Source organism: Schistocerca serialis, chromosome 3 (assembly GCF_023864345.2).
Source record: "Schistocerca serialis cubense isolate TAMUIC-IGC-003099 chromosome 3, iqSchSeri2.2, whole genome shotgun sequence".
Lineage (NCBI taxonomy): Eukaryota > Metazoa > Arthropoda > Insecta > Orthoptera > Acrididae > Schistocerca > Schistocerca serialis.
The window spans coordinates 1,059,907,420-1,059,928,730 of record NC_064640.1 but is presented as its reverse complement, the minus strand read 5'-3'; the positions used below and the strand labels follow the sequence as shown (position 1 = coordinate 1,059,928,730).

At 42.6% G+C, this 21,311-nt stretch overlaps 1 protein-coding gene across 4 annotated transcripts in view; it reads left to right on the top strand.

Moving 5' to 3' along the window:
• LOC126471501 (uncharacterized) overlaps window positions 1-18,239 on the top strand; it is a 50,721-nt gene extending 32,482 nt beyond the window's left edge. For 2 of the 4 annotated variants that reach the window (XR_007586313.1, XR_007586312.1), the window contains 2 exons: window positions 13,818-14,100; window positions 17,350-18,239. Coding sequence is in view for 2 of the 4 variants with exons in the window: in XM_050099717.1 (XP_049955674.1) it covers window positions 10,927-12,108 (1,182 nt within the window). In the remaining 2 variants the exon portion in view is untranslated. Of the gene's footprint in view, window positions 1-9,254; window positions 14,101-16,995; window positions 17,254-17,349 lie in introns of those variants that run through there. The other 2 variants (XM_050099717.1, XM_050099716.1) reach the window with 2 other exon arrangements.
• Window positions 18,240-21,311: the final 3,072 nt, after the last annotated feature.

Here is a 21,311-nt window from a genome sequence, read left to right as displayed (position 1 = left end):
TGGGGTCTCTGTCACGGAGATGAGACACGTAACTAAAGATATTTAATGCAGATGATATATGTTATCTTGCTTCAGTAAGACTTTATATTTAGTACTTTATCCCTCAGATCCCAAGTTACTACATCATTCTCTCCCTTTACGTAAACTATTTCAAAACCGTATTCTAGAACTGAACCAGTGTGGCGTGCAGTAATTTGCAATTGAGAAGGAAGCTTAAAGGCTGGTTATCACAGTATACTTTGGTGTGATTACCAACAAAACAGTGATGGAATTTCCTAAAAGTGCAGATAAATGTGAGAACTTCTAACTCAGTGGCCGTGTAGGCTCACTAGCAGAGAATATTGTACAAACAGTTCATGTATTGTAAATGCCTCTGATTTGGAAGGGACAAGCTCCCAACCTGGTACATATCCAGATGGTACAACATTTGTGGATTAGCTAGTGCATTTTCGATTTTACTGAAAGCAGATTGGCCTACTTCTGACCAAATCTATGATATCTGTTTGTGTAGAAAGTTCAGTAATGGATCTGCGTTTAATAATTGGTCTGGAATGAAGTTACACTAGAAGTTGGATAAACCTAAAGGTACTTTTAATTGCCTCTTTGTCTGGGATACTGGAAAGTAATGAACTGGTTGTATTTTTGTTGTCAGTTAGGACACTTCGAGGCATAATAATGTGCCCCAAAAAATTTATTTTCTCACCACCAAATTTCATTTTTTGAAATTGCCTATTACATCATGTTGCTGAAATTAATATAAAACTTTCTCTACCATCTCCTCATGCTCTTCATGCATGGCAGTCAACAAATCATCCACAAATAAAGGAAATCTTTTTAGTAATTCCAGGCCTAATAAATAATCCATTGGTGCTATAATCAAAACACCACTCACATTGAGAGTAAATGACATCATTCTAAACTGGTAGGTATGACCTGTAAAGATAAAAGCATGGTCATTCTAGAAGTATCTGCAAGTATGACACACTCAAATTAATGGAAATGAAGTACTTGATCCCTTGGATCTACTGGATTTGTTGATTTAAAATTTTCTGGTCAGATATACAGGGTTACCATTTTATTAATTTCCCTCATGGGCAATACCAGCCTAATACTTCTCCCAGCCTTAGCTGCAGCTAACAAGAGGTTAGAGATTGGGCTGTTTTACGGCCCAATTGCTTCCCAGTATATCATCATGTGTACCTCTTTCACCACAGCTGTCCGTTTCAAACAAGGAATGGGCATAAATGTAGGCAGAATGGTTCATGTGCTAGAATATTCAGATAACACTAGCTTTTCCTTCAAATATCTCAGCTCGTTTCCATGAAATATTAACTAAACCTTTTCTCTGAATTTTAGTTAATCACTGAGCTTCTCATAACTTCAATTTAATTTTCTGTTCAGTATTCAGTCGAGTGAGTATTTCGGTATGCTGGTGTCAAGATTTCTTATTTTTTATGTCGACAAACTGTGACTTGATCACCTGGCAATTTTCATCCCAATGAGATGAGACTGTGCTTTACATTTGTGAAACTAATATACAATTTCCTCCATGTAGGCATCTACTATAGCCTTCTTCTCACAAGACAAATGAACATCTATTAGGCAGTCCATGATTAATGCCTTACTATGAGCAGCATGCCTATCATTGCTACATTCCCTGTCACCAGCAGAACACTGGTCTGCCATTTAACTATCTGAGATTGTGTGCTATGCTATAACTACTAAAATCCTGCCATAAATTAGGCAGGTTAATCAGGTGACACTATTTTTCAAACAGGCCTTGGGAAATAACACTTGCTGTCTCACCCGTGTCTATTGTCCCTATCGTAAGTATGCCTCCCACCACAGCATGTATGGCAGCCTGCAACACAGTTTGTGATAGTCTGACAGTTTATGTTGCCATTAGATAGATAAAAAATCTACTCAGCAGGGCAGGAGGGGACACACACAAACACACACTTTTGGAGCCACTGGTTCCGTCCTCAGAGCAGGGTCGAAAGAGAGGGAAGAGGGATGAAGGGAAAGGAACTGGAGAAGTTTAGGAAAAGGGCTAGAATTTGGAAAAGTCACATAGAGCCTTGGGTTAGGGAAGACTTACCAGAAAGGATGAGAAGGGAAGACTGACTGTCTGGGACTGTGCCGGACGAGATTCAAAAACCTGAGAACTTTGAGGTGGAAGACAGAGTAATCTACAAGAAAGAGGTTAGTTTTTTGCTCTTATTAACTCGTGCACAATTTTTCAGCACTGAGTGCAATGTATATAACAATAACAGAGATGGGACAAGGATGGGGAGAGTGGAAAATATACAGGTCAGAAAACAAAAAATGTAGAAAACTAAAACAGTGAAGTAGGTAGTAGTTAGTGTGAAGAAATGCTGTGATGTGAGACATTAATGTGCACTCACGAACTGTGTGTAACTTTCCTGGCTGCGGCCTGTTCAGTAGCATATATTGTGATCGTGTAGTTGTTGGAGTTGTCTGCTAAGCAGCAGCAGCAGTGACTGAAAACTTCAAGTATGACAACTTGCCTTTGTCTCCCCCAACTGTGAGTCAGCCAATTTTACCCTTATTCATCTATTGCCATCTACACGTCTAGTATTTTGATGTATCTATTTCTCTTGGTAGATACAATTTCATTGGTAGCAGCAAGACATAAGGAGGCCATAGACATCTGTTGTTGTTGTTGTTGTTGTTGTCTTTAGTCCTGAGACTAGTTTGATGCAGCTCTCCATGCCACTCTATCCTGTGCAAGCTTCATCATCTCCAGTACTTACTGCAACCTTCATCCTTCTGAATCTGCTTAGTGTATGCATCTCTTCATCTCCCTCTACGATTTTTACCCTCCACGCTGCCCTCCAGTGCTAAATTTGTGATCCCCTGATGCCTCAGAATATGTCCTACCAACCGGTCCCTCCTGCTTGTCAAGTTGTGCCACAATCTTTTCTTCTCCCCAATTCTATTCAGTACCTCATCATTAGTTCTGTGATACACCCATCTAATCTTCAGCATTCTTCTGTAACACCACATTTCGAAAGCTTTTATTCTCTTCTTGTCCAAACTACCTATCGTCCATGTTTCACTTCCATACATGGCTACACTTTCTGCAACAACTTCCTGACACTTAAATCTATACTCGATGTTAACAAATTTCTCTTCTTCAGAAATTCTTTCTTTGCCATTGCTAGTCTACATTTTATATCCTCTCTACTTTGACCATCATGAATTATTTTGCTCCCCAAATAGCAAACTCCTTTACTACTTCAAGTGTCTCATTTCCTAATCTAGTTCCCTCAGCATTACCCTACTTAATTCGACTACATTCCATTATCCTCATTTTGATTTTGTTGATGTCCGTCTTATATCCTCCTTTCAAGACACCGTCCATTCCGTTCAACTGCTCTTCCAAGTCCTTTGCTATCTCTGACAAAATTACAATGTCATCAGCGAACCTCAGAGTTTTTATTTCTTCTCCATGGAATTTAATACTACTCTGAATTTTTCTTTTGTTTCCTTTACTGCTTGCTCAATATACAGATTGAATAACATCAGGGAGAGGCTACAACCCTGTCTCAATCCCTTCCCAATCACTGCTTCCCTTTTGTGCCCCTCAACTAGAGTCATTAACTCTTCATTAAACTGTGCTTGTTCAGTCATGTCTGCCATACATGTCTGAAGTTGAAATTATACCCCACAAGTATGAGCCCCATAAGGTTCAATAAGTTTCAGGTAACTATTTATTCCTCAATATGATTATAAACGTATCATCTATTGGATTTGACAGCTTTTTTGGATTCTGTGATTTAGGAATAATTTTTACTGGTTTGTTCTTTTGTTGGTAAGGGATTTATTATTAACCTGAGTGCAGAATTGTGAGTTGTGTTGAGATGTGGCTCCATCCACACCAGGTACCCTGTCATATTCCCCATTCTGCCGAGACGATATCTGTTATGTAGTTAGTTTGATTATCATAGTAGGCTGTAGCTTGTGTTTGTTAAAAAGTTCACTAGTCTGTGCTTGTGCAGTTCCTTCTTTAACTTTGTCAAAATTTTCACATTATGGGTGTGAGTGTACCACTTTAGTAAGCTTTGGAAAAACAATTGCCTTCTTCTGCCACTTCATGTCTGCTTGTGGGTCATCTTCCTGGTTTTGACTAGTGATTCTTTTAAAGTTCTGCCAAAAGTCTGCTGAGTTTCTAGGATTGACACTTTGGATTTTGTTGCTTGGGGTCCTTCTGTTGCTTGGTCTTTGAAAAAGCAATGGAATCCGTCGGATTGAGAGTTGTTTTGTACTGTGTATCGATGTGTGTTTTTTGTTTAATGATCGCCAAAATGTTTCTAGGGATTAGAGCTGCACCTTTTCTTACTTCTTTAATGTGAGCACTGAAGATCATTGTGGTACTTATTGTGTTTGTAATTTAGGTATTTTGTTTCTCTAGAACATTTACGTTATGTGCCTTTTCAGTTACAGCCTTATCGTATGTAACAATGAAGTTTTTTGGAAAGTTTTTTTTTTTTGTGGCGTCTTAGGTTTTAAGGAAAAATTATGCTAAGTGGTGGTGATGTTAGGAAGATTGGGAGATGTTGTCTGACAGTGCTCATACTGCGTATTTATGTGTTGGTGTATTGATGTGCCTGTGTTATATGTGAAAATTTGTCTTCACTGGGTTGCCTCAAAATATTGGTTTACTGAATTTAGTGTTCTAGCAGACATCTATTCCTGTCGGTTCTTCTGTCTCTAAAATTATGGGTCTAGCATTGAACTCGTGGAAGGTAATGCACTCATAAACTGATGAAATTACTTTAAGAATTATAACTACCAGCTGCTTAATACATATTTTTATTTATACCAATCCGTGTTTGACTTTCAACAATTTTAATTTGATGGAACACACATTAGTCTTAGTTTGCACAGTGTTAAAAATAACAAATATTCTGTATGTTATGCACCACTTATAATTGTGGAAAATAGGAGTAACAACACATGTTCTTAACAAACATATCAATTGGCAACAGAGTTAACATTGGAAAATTATGTCCGTTTCAGCAATATTTTTATTTCAATATTAAATGTATAAATTGTGGGGAAAAGTACTTAAAAAAGAATTTTTCCTGGAGAGCTACTACGAATGGACAGTGCAAGCGTTGGAGCGAATGCCGGGAATATTCCAATGAAGAAGTGCCATCGTGAGAAGAAAAAGAAAAAGGAGAAGCAAGAAGGGGTCACCTCGGAGGCCGGTGAGGGTCTGGCTTCGAGCAAGCACTGCTGCAGCTATCAATAGGTGGAGAGCCGTCGTCCATTTTTTCAATAGGTTTGTCAGCCACCATGTTAAGGTGGTCGGGAGCGGGAGCTTCCTCCGCCGGTGAACGGCCACATGTCCAGCTACCCGCGGTGCGGCCAGGCAAAACGGATGACAGCCTGTGGTGGCAACCACTGTGTGGCGCAGGAGAAGAAATGCGCAGTGGCAGAGAAGGAGAACTTTGCTTCCTATGAACCTTCTTGGAAGGTCATTTAGTCGAAGTACTGGTCGATGGCTGGAAGTTCGGGGGTATGTAAGAAGTCTTCATGGGACGGTTCCTTCTTGAAGGCCCGTGCATCTGACTTCTGGGTCTTAGTCTTGGCAGAAGCTGATGAAGGTGCTTGTGTCTGAGGGGTGACGGGAGGAAGAGGAGACGTCGACCGGGCGATCTTAGCACTGGCCGAACGGATGACCGTAGTGCTAAAGGTCAGATCGCATGTCTGTGTCGACACCTCCCTGGTAGGCCGAGGAGAGGCGAGGACGCTACTGTATTTCCCCGCTGGAAGCAGTGTGGGCTTCCTACTAGCAAATAGCTTGCGAGCAGCCGAGGTGGACACTTTCTCTTTGACCCGAATTTCCTGGATACAGCGTTCATCCTTGTAGATGGGACAGTCACAAGAGGGCACTGCATGGTCACCCTGACAGTTCACGCAACAAGGAGACGGAGGCAGACAGTCACCTTCATGGGCGTCCCTGCCACGAGTGATGCATTTAGCTGCATTAGAACAAGACTGGTAGGTTTGGTTAAAACGCTGTCACTGGTAGCAGCTCGTAGGTGTCGGGACTTAGGGGCGAACACAAATAACCTCACAGCCCGCTTTGATGCGCGAAAGCAGCTGAATACTATCAAAGGTGAAGAAAAGTGTCCGGGTCGGTGCAAGGTTATTGTTGACCTTTTTCATGACCGTATGGACAGCCGTCACGCCCTGCTCAGCGAGGAAAGACTGAATCTCCTCATCAATCAATCCATCGAGTAATCTAGTAGATACCACACCACGCGACCAATTCAAAGTGCGGTGAGCCTCCACCTGGACAGGGAACGTGTGTAGGAGCGTGGCTTGAAAGGCGCTCTCAGTTTCCAACAACAAGGTACCGTTACGCATCCTGGCACAAGACTTGACATCTACGCCCTTCTGAAAAACGAAAGGGTTGACAGATGAAAAATCCTTTCCGTCCTCAGATCTAGAAACTACGATCAACTTTGGAGCAGATGGTAGTACGTTTGTCACTGGTGGCTGGTCAAGTTTCTGTTTTTGGGCAGAAGTCGAGAGAGGAGAAGAAGAGAAATCCATTGCAGATGAATCCCCCATGATTGCCAGCATCTCTGATGACACGCTCCTTCCTTGTGGGGACTCTCCCAGAGGGCGCTCCCACCTCAGGTGAATGTTTACACCTCAGGTCACATCTCCCGAGAAACAGACGGAGGGACCAATCGGCATGGTCGGAAGGTATCAGCTCGGGCAATCACCCCTCCCCGAGCCTGGCCTTTACCAGGGGGTACGCACGGGCCCTACTTGTCTATCCAGGGCACAAAGTTATGTTTTGCCCCGTCACTGGCAACGCGTGCAAATGCGTGGGTCGGCCTTCAGGCACGCATGGGGAGGAGAGAAGAATAGGAAAAAAGAAGGGAGGGAAAGGACAGACTGTTTCAAATGCCGAGGCAGAGACCATAGGGTGGACAAGAAGCCAAGGTAAAAAGTAAGGAAGACAGTGAGAGAGGGAGAAGGACAGAGGAAGGAAGAAACCAGAATAAGCGAAAAACCAAGATGACCTCAAATACAAGTCATTGAACCATCCGTCTCTTGACGCAGGTGCAAACTACCCCTTTGAGGGGGAGGGACTCCTTTTAGTCGCCTCTTATGACAGGCAGGAAAATCTCAGGCCTATTCTTACCCCCGACCCGCAGGGGGTGTCTCATTCATTGAGCATACTACTACATGCAACTGTGTTTTAATTATATTGTGGAAAGGAAAATTGCTACTCACCATATAGCGGACATGCTGAGTGGCAGATAGACACAACAAAAAGACTGTCTCAAATATACCTGGTAATAGTACACTACTGGCCATTAAAATTGCTACACCAAGAAGAAATGCAGATGATAAACAGGTATTCATTGGACAAATATATTATACTGGAACTGACATATGATTACATTTCCATGCAATTTGGATGCATAGATCCTGTGAAATCAGTACCCAGAACAACCACCTCTGGCTGTAGTAACAGCCTTGATATGCCCGGGCATTGAGTCTGTGGTGTCACCGCCAGACACCACACTTGCTAGGTGGTAGTTTTAAATCGGCCGCGGTCCATTAGTACATGTCGGACCCGCGTGTTGCCACTGTTAGTGATCGCAGACCGAGCGCCACCACACGGCAGGTCTCGAGATACGGGATAGCACTCGCCCCAGTTGTACGGACGACTTTGCTAGCGACTACACTGTCGAAGCCTCGTTCATTTGCAGAGCAGATAGTTAGAATAGCCTTCAGCTAAGTCAATGGCTACGACCTAGCAAGGCGCCATTAGTAACATTGCATGTATCTACAGAGTCTCACTTGTATCGTCAAGAGCGATGTACCACAAGTATGGATTAAAGTTAAGTATTCCAGAAGCTACGTACTTTTCTTTATAGCATTCATTACGTACCCTGTTTGAGACCTCACGCCCATCTGCGTGAGCTTAGTGCGTGCCTTTCGGCTACTTCCGTGGCGTGGCTGTCTTGCTACGCCACAACAGTTGGCGACGAGTCAAAAAAGGGTCTTGTTCTTTCTACTTGCTTACATTTACTTGTGTCATGGCTTCGCCACAATCTCCAGATGTACTGTCCGAATTTTATCGCTTGCAGAATCAGCAGACGCAGGCGTTATTGGATGCCCTTGGAATGCTCGTCCAGGGTCAACGTGCACTGCCAAACGATGCGGCAGCCGCCGCTTCACCGCTACCGCAGCCACAACATGCAGTTGCACCCCCATTCCGTAATTTTCAAGTGGACGTGGAAACACGGACGGAGTGGTCACGCCAATTTGGATTTCATCTCACCGCCTACAGAATTCATGGTAACGAGCGGCAGCCTCACTTATTGTCGTGTGTAGGGGTGCAAACGTACCGTGTGATAGTGAAATTATTTCCCCGACGTGCCGTAGCAACTCTGTCCTACGAAGAAATTTTGTCTGCTTTAGATGCCTATTTCAAGGAAACAGTCAATGTAGTTGCAAAGAGGTATACTTTCTTTCGTACGAAACGTACGGCCGGTCAGACTAATAGGGAGTGGGTTGCAACATTGCAAGGCCTTACAAGGGATTGTGCTTTTGAGTGTGAATGTGGACTCCCTTATTCAGATACAATGGTACGTGATGCAATTGCACAGAACGTTTCTGATGTTCGTATACGGGAACAGATTTTGAAACTAGTTAATCCCTCCCTTCAACAAGTGATAGACATATTAGATAGACAAGACACACTTGACTTTGCACAGGAATCATTTGAAACTTCAGCTGCCATGTGTCACATTAACCGGCCCGCCGGGCGCGCTGCACGGACCGATAAACAGCCCTCGCGCTCGTCCGCGCAGCTGCCGCCTAGCTCTCCACATGTGCCGCGCAAGCATACAAATGCAGTGAAATCATGCCCGCGGTGTGCAACTAGACATTCGCGTGACAATTGCCCGTCACGCCAAACTATTTGTTTTTACTGTAATAATAAAGGACATGTTCAAAGTGTTTGCCAGAGAAAACTCGGATCAGACACTCTTAATCATTCCAGGCCCTTTGCTTCGCGCCGGAATCGAACCAAGAACACTCAGGCTCGTGGACCTTCGCCTGTGGACATTCATGTAGTTAATTCCACTCCGTCCAGTGCCACTCTTTCTAACAGTGACTGTGTTCGTCCCACAACAAGTGTGCATCGACGTCGCTGGAAATCACGTCAATTAGCAAGTGATGCTGTACCTGTATCAGTTCATATTGCATGAGACAGTCGCTCTTGTTGTCGGCAGGACAATAAACTTTTTGTAGATTTGGACTTCAAGGGCAAGGTCATACCATTCCAGCTCGATACCGGAGCTACAGTTTCATTGCTCAATCACGACACGAACAAACAACTGGGCAAACCTCCGTTGCAAGCCGCAACTGTTAAGTTACATAGTTATTCAGGACAGCAGATCCCTGTGTTAGGACAGTGCACTCTTCTTGCAACATACAAAGGACAAACAAAACTTGTGTCATTTTACGTTCTTCGTTCTTCTACTGCAGTGAACTTGTTTGGTTTAGATTTATTTCAGTTGTTTAACTTGTCAATAGTCAATCAGGTCCTCTCAGTGAACCAGACTGTGCCTTCCACCAGTGTTTCTCGTCTATGTGAAGAATTTGCAGACATTTTTGCACCGGGCCTTGGTTGCCCTAAGAACTATGAAGCACATTTGGAACTGAAAGTAAACGCGCAACCAAAATTTTTCAGAGCGCGCAATGTTCCCCACGCATTGCGTGATGAGGTCGCAAGAACATTACACGATTTGGAATCACAAGGTGTGAGTGAATGTGTGCAATGCCTCTTCCCTTTCAGCTCCGCTTCATCGCTTATGCCGTACAGGTGTTCCGTTCGTCTGGACGACGGAATGCGAACGCGCTTTTCGCCAGTTGAAATCGGCGTTGCTTTCAAATACTTGCCTTACGCCATTGAATCCCCAGAAACCCCTTTTGTTGATGGTAGATGCATCGGATTTCGGGATCGGTGCTGTGCTTGCGCACAAAGATGGGTCGCATGATCGCCCTATTGCCTTTGCGTCCAAATTGCTCTCGTCAGCACAAAGAAATTATTCACAAATCGAGAAAGAAACTTTGGCTCTCGTATTTGGTGTTACTAAGTTTCATGATTTCTTGTATGGTCGTCACTTTACCATCATCACAGACCACAAACCTTTGACATCGCTTTTTCATCCGAACAAGCCTGTACCTCCACGTACAGCGCAGAAATTCATTCGCTGGTCTATTTTCCTCTCGCAGTACCGCTACGATATCTTTTATCGGTCCACTGCTAAGCACGGAAACGCCGATGCGTTGTCCCGTTTGCCTGTTACTGAGGATAGAGCATTCGATTCTTCCGAACTTGCTTGCATGTTCATTGATTCGGAAACCGATGACGTGGTCGAATCGTTTCCGATTGATTTTCGTCGCGTAGCTACAGCCACAGCTGCTGACCCTGTCCTTGCTACCGTTTTGTTGCTACTCAATGGCCCTTGTCGAAGTCTCGGATCGAGGATCCGTTGGTTTGCCGATTTTTTGCTCACAAGGAGAGACTTTTTGTTCGACGTGGTGTTTTGTTGTTGCGTTCTGATAATGATCAGTCCAGAGTCATGGTACCACGTTCGTTACAGTCCTCTGTTTTACGGCTTCTCCACCAAGGACATTGGGGTATGGTGTGAACGAAACAACTTGCTCGTCAGCACTGTACTTGGTTCGGAATCGATGCTGCGATTACGAAAATGTGCTCTTCTTGCATGGCGTGTGCCGAACAACAATCCGCACCACCACGGAAATTCTTTGCATGGCCAAAAGCCACTTCCCCTTGGCAACGCTTGCACATCGATTTTGCTGGTCCATTCTGGAATGCTAGATGGTTGGTTGTGGTAGATGCCTTCAGTAATTTTCCTTTTGTTGTCCAGATGTCTTCCACGACGTCATCTGCCACCAACCAAGCGTTGTCTGCTATCTTTTGCATTGAAGGTCTTCCGCAGACTATTGTTTCCGACAATGGCCCACAATTCATGTCCGCAGAATTTGTCATTCTGCAAGGCCAATGGTATTCAACATCTGACGTCCGCGCCGTTTTCGCCTCAGTCAAACGGTGCCGCTGAACGACTGGTCCGGACTTTCAAGTCACAGATGTTGAAATTGAAAGAGTCGCATTCTCGGGAGGACGCGTTGTTGCTCTTTTTGTCTTCGTATCGCTCTCAGCCCCAAGATGGTCGCTCGCCGGCTGAGTTCCTCCACGGTCGTCCTCATCGAACCTTGATGTCTTTGCTGCATCCGCCGCATCAGGTTCCTGTGCAGCGGCAGACTCCTGCTTTTGCTCCAGGCGACGTTGTATTCTATCGCATCTATCGAGGTTCACGGCGTTGGCTCGCAGGGCGCATTCTTTGCTGCCTCGGCCGCGCGATGTATTTGGTTTTGAGGTCCTCTGGTGAGGTGCGTCGGCATCTTAATCAGCTGCGCCTCTGTCGTCGCACGGGTTCTGCCGTTCCCCGTCTGCTTTCAGCGACGGTGCCGTCCGGTCAGCGCCCTGGGGACCCATCTACTGGCTCGCCTCATCCCCAGGTGTTACCAACGCTGCCTTCCATTTTGCCCCATGGCGACGCGTCGCTGCCGCCGCTTGGTCTCCCGCCAACGCCACCCGCAGTGGACGCTTCGCTGCAACCGCCAAGCGCCTCCCTGGGTCACGCGCCGCCGATCGCTTCCCGTGACCAGCTGTCCTCTGCCATGGAACTCTTGCCCGCTCCGGACCACGTGGCGTCTTCGCGCGTCGGGTACCTCGACGCAATGGAGGTCGACCCTTCGGCCCCTCCTGTCTCTCTACGGGCACATACACCGCATGTTGACGTGCACCCTGGACTAGGTTTTCAGGCGTTTCCTAGCTCCCCTCGGAGCAAATGGCCGGGTGCGGGTGGCACAGCCTCGCCTGTTGTTAGGCTCCCCACCTCGTCGCATACGTCAACATGGGGTCCTCCCCACGGCGGGCGGAAGCCTTATAACACGACCGTCCGCCGATTTGCAGGGGAGGAATGTGGTGTCACCGCCAGACATCGCACTTGCTAGGTGGTAGTTTTAAATCTGCCGTGGTCCATTAGTACATGTAGGACCCGCGTGTCGCCATTGTTAGTGATCGCAGACCGAGCGCCACCCCACGGCAGGTCTCGAGATACGGGATAGCACTCGCCCCAGTTGCACGGACGACTTTGCTAGCGACTACACTGTCGAAGCCTCGCTCATTTGCAGAGCAGATAGTTAGAATAGCCTTCAGCTAAGTCAATGGCTACGACCTAGCAAGGCGCCATTAGTAACATTGCATGTATCTACAGAGTCTCACTTGTATCGTCAAGAGCAATGTACCACAAGTATGGATTAAAGTTAAGTATTCCAGTAGCTACGTACTTTTCTTTATAGCATTCATTACGTATCCGGTTTCAGACCTCATGCCCATCTGCGTGAGCTTAGCGCGTGCCTTTCGGCTACTTCCGTGGCGTGGCTGTCTTGCTACGCCACAACAGAGTCAAACAGAGCTTGGATGATGTGTACAGGTACAGCTGCCCATGCAGCTTCAACACGATACCACAGTTCATCAAGAGTAGTGACTGGCATATTGCGACGAGCCAGTTGCTCGGCCACCATTGGCCAAACGTTTTCAATTGGTGAGAGATCTAGATAATGTGCTGGCCAGGGCAGCAGTCGAACATTTTCTGTATCCAGAAAGGCCCGTACAGGACCTGCAACATGCGGTCGTGCATTATCCTGCTGAAATGTAGGGTTTCGCAGGGATCAAACGAAGAGCAGAGCCACATGTTGTAACACATCTGAAATGTAACGTCCACTGTTCAAAGTGCCGTCAATGCGAACAAGAGGTGACCGAGACGTGTAACCAATGGCACCCCATAACATCATGCCGGGTGATACGCCAGTATGGCGATGATAAATACACGCTTCCAATGTGCGCTCACAGTGATGTCGCCAAACACGCATGCGACCATCATGATGCTGTAAACAGAACCTGGATTCATCCGAAAAAATGACGTTTTGCCATTCGTGCACCCAGATTCGTCGTTGAGTACACCATCGCAGGCCCTCCTGTCTGTGATGCAGCGTGAAGGGTAACCACAGCAATGGTCACCCAGCTGGTAGTCCATGCTGCTGCAAACGTCGAACTGTTCGTGCAGATGATTGTTGTCTTGCAAACTTCCCCATCTGTTGGCTCAGGGATCGAGACATGGCTGCGTGATCCGCTACAGCCATTCGAATAAGATGCCAGTCATCTCGACTGCTAGTGATACGGAACGCCGTGGTGGATCCCAACGGACTCTTATTACCCTCCTGAACCCACTGATTCCATATTCTGCTAACAGTCATTGGATCACGAGCAGCAATGTCGTGATACGATAAACTGCAATCGCAATAGGCTTGGTAGGCCTTTCTCCTCGTCACATAAGGCATCACAACAACGTTTCACGTTGCAACGCCGGTCAACTGCTGTTTGGGTATGAAAAATCGGTTGGAAATGTTCCTGATGTCAGCAGTTTTTAGGTGCCTCCACCGTCTCCAACCTTGTGTGGATGCCCTTTTGCGCAGCACAGCATCATCTTTCTGTCAAATTTAATGTCTGTAGCACATCATCTTCGTGGTGTAGAGATTTTAATGGCCAATAGTGTAGTTACCGGTACTTCTTTTGGGGGTGTGCAGTATTGTAGTGCAGTGTAACATAAATGAATATTGACAAATAGTTACCACAGATTTGTGTTTGCTTGTACTTCCAGTTCCAAGAACAGCTGCCAGCCAGGGCAAGTAGCTGTTTTTTATGCTGCGAAGCGGTGGGAACGACAGGGGCACCCATGACTGCCCTCACCAACACCAACAGAATCAGCCTCAGCCAGAGGCTGGTCGAAATTATTTACATGTGGAATGTGGAAATTGACAGGAAAGGAATGCTCTGTTAAGCATGCTGTTCACAAATTAATGAGGTAGACAAAATGGAAACGTGGGTGAAGCAGCTCAAGAAATTAATTATACTCTGTGTGTTCCCCAGGGACCATGATTATGGTAAGCATAGCAGACACTCCGCAAATGAGTCACATTATCTGATTTTTGGTATTTATGACAATTTTGTCTTTAAACAAATTATTGTGATTTCAGCACAACATGGGAAAAGGGGGGGGGGGGGGGGCGGCGATGGTGTGATCATTCTAGTTGAGAGTGGTTTATGGCTGTTATGGAACACTGAAAACCCTGCTATTTCAGTGGACCACCTTGCTTATTTTGAAGGTTACTAAATGTAAAAGACAGAATCCTGTTTTATTCAGTGAGTGGAAGGTTTGGCAACACTGCTCTACGAGTATAATCTAAGCTTTCATTGTTGTGTACAAACTCAATGCATTGTTGAAACTGTTGTAAGGTTGTAACAGTCAGTCGACAAGTTACTATGGAAGTGTGATGTGATTACGTAGTGTACTACGTGCAGTCTTCGTCAGTCTATAACAAAAAGAAGTGTTAGTGCCAAAATACAATTTTAAAACAACAAACGTTAATTTCTTTCTTTTCTTATAAAGACAGTGTATTGCAAAAAGACAGACGAGTGTGAGTCTACTGAAAGAAGTGCTAGTGATTGTGACGAACTGCGTAGGTCTACCAAGTCATCAGTTTCCCTTCCACAGTTTTCAAACGATAAATGTGCTATTTCTGGCCCATCCATAAATTGCAATTCTAAACAAAGTATTGAATGCGAGATTAAGTACCAGCAAAAATGGGAGTGTAAGTAAAATTAGTTGTACTTTGATCACAAGCAGGGTGGGGCTTTCTGCAAATTGTGTGAAATGCATTTAAAAAACGATATCCAAGCTCTACAGAAAACAGGAGGGGTGTTAATTTCTGTACGTTTCACTAAATTTAGAAAATTCACTGGAAGCACAGGAAAACACACCAAGTCAGAAAAACATGCAAGAGCCATTGCACTTGAAAATTGCAGATTACAGGGATTAAATGCTCCAATTCATACACAGATATTTAAACAAAATGACAATGCTTTGCGATTTAAAGCTTTTACATTTTCATCATCAATTCGAAGTCTGTATTTCCTTAGTAAGAAAGAAATACCCCATACAACAAAATATGAACCTCTAATTAGTAAGGTAGTACTGAAAAGTGACATTAACCTTTGAAATTTTAACCACTTTTCGAGCGAAAGCTCCACATATCTTAGTAAGTATACTGCATCAGAATTGTTGACTTGTTTGGGCGATTCTTTAGACTTTCAAGATGAAACACTTCTCCACGACAAATATTTTTCATTAATGGCAGACAAATCTACAAATATATCCAACCAAAGTCAACTGTCTTTAGTAGTAGGATATGTTGCACTGTCTCCATCGGTTGAAGTGAAGGAAAGATTTTTATGTCTCGTCCATTTGAAAAGCACTTCAGCTGAACCGATATTTACAGCAATTGCTACTGAAATAAAGAAAAAACTCTCTCGACAGGTTATCATCTTGTTCTTTTGGCGGTGCTGCTAATTTTAGTGGTTCTATCTCAGGAGTCCGCACTCGGTTGTCAGAGAGGAAGGGCCATAAGCTGCCATACATTCACTGTAGAGCACATGTTTTGTCAATTGCTGCCACCAACTCTAGGAATAAACACCCCATTATAAAATGCACGTTACATGTTATTCAAGACACTTACAAACTTTTTCATGGTTCTTCCAAATGAGAAAATGTTTTGCATGAAATTTAGTGTGCTTTAGAGCAATCTGTTTTAAAAATACCCAAAGCTGTTGACATCCGATGGTTTAGTACCTATCGCACAATTCATGCTATTTTCCTAACCTTCAAGTCCATTATAATGGCATGTGAACATATACACAAGGATGGCACGGATTTAACAAGTTTAGCTGGAGGAATCTTGTTAGAAATGATTAATTCCAATTTCATTGTAGGTTTAGTGATTTTAGACGGTACGTTAAATGCAGTCTCAAACTTATGTAAAGTTTTGCAGAGACAATCACTTAAAATTTCGCAAATCCCTCTACTTGTTTCTGGAACTCTGAAACATTTAAGACGCATTGACTGTCTTTGTGACTGTGATGGACATAGTGCAGAAAATGAAACTCTTAATGAAATTTAACTTCTGTTGCGTCCTCCTGCAGTTTTTTAAGGTGTGCTATTCATGAATGTAGAGGAGCAGATTCAAGCTACAAAAAGTGCAAGGAAATTTGTTGAAAGTATGATTGATGAAAGTGAGCAACGGCCTAATGAGAAGGCAATAAAAGTGATAGAAGTAAGAGCATATTTGGAAAGTTTTAAAGAATTTCTGGATTTTAGTGGTAATGATTGTAAAGAACAGTGCTTGATTTTGGGGCTTACAAACGTCGACACTGTTATTAGAAGATATGTCTTCAGATGTTGCTTCTTTCATTCTGAGAGCCAACATCGGCTACGAAGCACTACGGACACTCACTGAATGTGTGCTGTGCATTCCAGTTTCGACTTGCAGTGTGGAAAGGTCATTTAGTACAATAAACAGGGTTATGACAAAATTAAGGAATAGGATGGGTCAGGAAACTCTCCAAGCTTGTGTGAAGATTTCAACTTAAGGGGCCGATGAGCCAACAGAAAGTTTTATTGATGACATCATCTAGAGATATGCTGTAAAAAAGCCTCTACGTATTAGTTTGATGTAAATGTGAGTTTTTTTGCATGCAATGAAATTATTTTATTATTTAATATAATTATCTTAGGCTAAGCCTAACAGCTTAGCACTTAAACTACATATAATTTAATTATATATTAGCTATTCATGCAAAATTGAAAATATTAATAGCACTGCTATGTCTTTAGAATGCTATCACTTAAATTTTTAGCCTATAACTTTGTCCTGTTTTTAGTAACTTATTTCTGTCTCTCAAGAATGGAGGAACATATGACAACACAGAAACATTTGTTTCAGGAAATAACACTGTGTATATAATTTGTGAAAGTCCGTGCACTTCTATGTGGTCCAATTAACTGATATTAAAAATGGAGGATATCTTTTATAACTTAATGCAATAGAAACTGAAGAAAATCAGTGTCTAGTTCAACATACTAAAGTTTATTAGAATAGTGATTCAGGAGCTTGAGTGAATGTCACAAGTAATGATTGTGTGGGGTAGGCCATTGTATCATATTTTGTACTGCTTCAAACTGCTGCTAATAGTAGTTACAGGTACTCCTTTTAGGGTATGCAGTATTGTAGTCCACTATAACATAACACAAACAAATATTGAGAAATACATGTCTAAGTACTTGCTTATACTTCCAGTTACAAGGATGTTGGCTGAGCAAGTGTTAGATGTGCAGAGGAGCAGTTGGTACAACAGGCTCACCCCTGACGGGCTGTACTGGCACCACAAAAATGCGGCTATACCAGAGGCTGGCGAAAACAAGAGAAATGCTGGACGTGATAACAGAGTGAGCCGGAATGCTGTGTGAAGTGTGCTGTGCCATAATTAATAAAATAGATGAACAGGAAACCAGGCTGAAGCAGCAAAAAGAAATAATAATCCTCCACATGTTTCCCTGGGACCCTGATTTTGGTAATCACAGCAAACACTCAAAAAATTAGTCACATTATCTGATTTTTAGTCTTTGGCACTCATTGCAACACACATGTTATACTGTTGTTTATTACTTCCATTATCCTTGAAAAAGCTGTGTGAGTGTGGGTTTTCTTAGAAATGAGTTGCGTTAAATGAGTGCTTCCTGACTGGAAACAATATTAAAAAATAGCATATGTGCATTATGTACCAAATAGACCTGATGTTTCCATCCACAACCAATCAAAATTTGTTCTACGCTTCAGTGATTAAACTTGACACAGCAAATTAAGCATGTAACATAAGATGGTATGTTTTAATAACCAGATTACTACAGCATTTTATATTTTAAATTTTGGTCACTATCAGAAATGTTGGCAATAAAGGTTTATTTGCCCTGGAAAGGCTTTAGATAGCCAGCTTGAAGCTGGAGTAAAGTTCCAGAAAGCCAGAACTTTATTCAATGATGTACGAGAACTCAGTCACACACTGATCAGTAAGCACCCTAAAATATTCAAATAATTGATTGTCCTTTCTCATTTCATGCTGAAATGATTAGTTTCTCATTTGGTTGTTCTACTTTTGAAAATAAATTATTTGTTATATTAAATCAAAATTTTGTTTTTTGTCAATCGGGCCCCATTGAGGAGGAAGGTCCAGCTCCTGTCACTGAAAAGTGAAAAAGGGGTGGGAGCATACCTGGTGCTAGCACATTGAGGACGAGTTTCACAAGCAGTAAAAAGTTAGATTTTGTAACATATAATTAACACCATCCTGTTTCCTGGCCTCCTTCCAGGATGCTCACAAATTTCATCAGCTCAGGGCTCAGCCATAACAATACTTCCTCCTCTTGTGCACTGCCCTGCACAATAATGACTTACTTGATCAAATGAACTCCTTTCTACATATCCTATTCATCTCCATTTCATTCTCATTACATCTACCATGCCAGTCTGTTTCCTGGCCCCACAAACTTTGCAACTTCTTTTGCACTGACAACTGAAATGCTGTCTCAAATCTAAATTATCTGCTATATGATCCAAAATATTTCTCAAAGACCAATTGCATACTGGCTCTTAATTTACAACAAGAAACTCTCCTTAATTATTAATGTCATGTCACGTGTCAGTGGTTAGTACACAGAATCTTAATGACAGGTCAACTTCATCCTCATCCTCCAGATGTAATGGAAGTTGTCATGGTTCCTACAGCTCTAGGGGGAAGGCAAATTGCTGAACCAGAATGAGACATCATAGAATTAAATATGGCAAGACTGGACTGTGCATGGTTATCAGCATCTGAACAAGATCCCAATTATTACAGTTAAGTGCCCACCTAACTAGATGTCGTCGTCGAATAAACCAATCAGATCATCAGGTACTGTGAAGAATAGAAATGCTTCATCAATCTCCACAAGATTTCATGCACAAGAGGTAAAGCTCCGAAAGTGTATAAAGGTTTAAATGCAGCATTTGAACTAAAAACTGACTTTCTTGTGGCGACCAGTGTTCATTGGTACTATAGACATTACATTGTGAGACACACAATTTTACCAAAGCGATAGGTTACATCATAGTCTATACTCATTAAACATGACAATTGATATTCTTCAATAATGACAGTCACTGCTTTTTTTATTTATTGCAGTTGGGAACTGAGCTTTCCTCATTTTTGAGCAAATATCACAAACATGAATGTATGGAGGAGAACAAGTCTATCATTCTAGAAAAGTACTTTGATGCATGTTTGATGAGTAGTCAAAATTGCAATCATGGCCTGACAAACCTCCTAAAGTCTTCTGAAAATACTTTCCGGGTTGCGAAGTAAGTGCCAAGTGCAATTCAAGAGGTCTTCTTGTCTTAGTGGTTCTTGTGTTTGACATGTGTTGATTAGTAATTCAATGAACCTACCTCAGTGTACTTCAGCACATGTATCACAAATTGTGCAGTGTGATGTAAAAGTAACTGTTCAGTTAACTTCATCCTTTGGGATTTGCTATTGATAATATTAAGATAGGTCTCTGGTACACAAAACAGAATCAAATGATAATTCTTCCGATGGTCTTTCAGATTTTGCATTAACTTCTTTGCCAGCTGTCATCACCATGACCAACAGTCCACTATCTAGTAAGTGGTTTCTTTTTTATACCTCTTCTTCCATAGAACCAATCTGAGGAGCAAATCTTAGAGGTCATGGAATGTGTCAGAAAATGTACAATGTTTATGAAACCAAAAGAAAGCCATAAGTTTATGTAAACACAATCAAGAATATAACAAGGGAATCAGCTTAATTTTTCAAGCAACTACTCAACAGAACAGGAGTAGTGACCTGTGAGGAAACTCTTCAATTTTTATTTGAAACCACATGAATTACTGCTAAGTTTTCTGAATTACTGTGGCAGCTTATTGGAAATAGATGCTGCAATATACTGCGCACCTTTCTGCACAAAGGTCAAGAAAGTGTGATCCAAATGCAGATTGGATTCCTGCCTAGTGTTAACTGAGTGAATGCTGCCAATTCTTGGGAATAAGCTGATACTGCTCACAAGGATCAAGGAGGGATTGAACCAGTGACAGTATCAATTTGCGACTGTGTGGATTTTAAAGCCATCGTCAATCCTCAATTTCTTGTTGCAACATTTCCTTCGCCACATCGAGAAGACTTGTTAGAAAAATATTTGCCTGGACACAATTTGTTAAAGTTCAATCTACAAATGTATCCAACTTTTAATGGTATTACTTCATTTAATAACACTTCCCTCCATAATATACATCTAAATGCAAATTCAGAAAGATAGGGCGGCAGTACACACAGCTGGTCTCACAGACCCTTGCAGTATCTGTTTCCAGGTGCATGAACCACCACGTTAAGTAGTTAAAGCAGTGGTTATAATTTCCCAATACATTCATGATGGAATACTTTAACAAAGGGTGAACAAATAATGTACTTGTGCACCTACATGCACCCATTAACGTTCTAACGAATGAGCAACATTATTCAATTAATTATGCAACATTACTGGTTCACCTACTTGTCAGAGTATGTTGATTACAATCCATTACATTTATTATGAACCACTAGAAAAAAGAATGCCAACAATTAAAAGCTTCCAGATACATTTTAACTCAGATGTTCACATCTTAAAGCCCATTCTAAATCAGTAAATGCACGTAACTCAGTACTTAAGTTTGATATAGCTTGTTGAATACAAACCAAACATCAAGGTAAAGAATGAAAACAGTGAAACTAAGGATTCACAGTACCATCCACTTCCTAGCATAGGTAATCAAAGTACTGCAACAAAATACTTTATCATATCACTAACATCTCATCTGTCACATGTGCCAAACTTCACTTTCCATCACTGTGCTTGTGTATGATCCACTACAATGTAGACATTGGAAAGTGCAGTTTCACAAACATTTGTGGTATAAAATGTTGAAGTTCTTCATAAATAAATGAAAATAAGTAAAATGGGGTTTACGATATTATTCATGTTTTCATCACACGTGGTTTGTATTGAACGTGAGACCTAGCACACTGCACATCATGTGGATGCATCTGAAGTTATTTACAAGCACATTAACAACAGACTACATCTCCATAAAGGAAACAATGAGAAGGGGAAAATGAGGAAGATGATGGTGAGGTGAGCTGCAGTCTTGTGATAGACCATCATACCAATGAT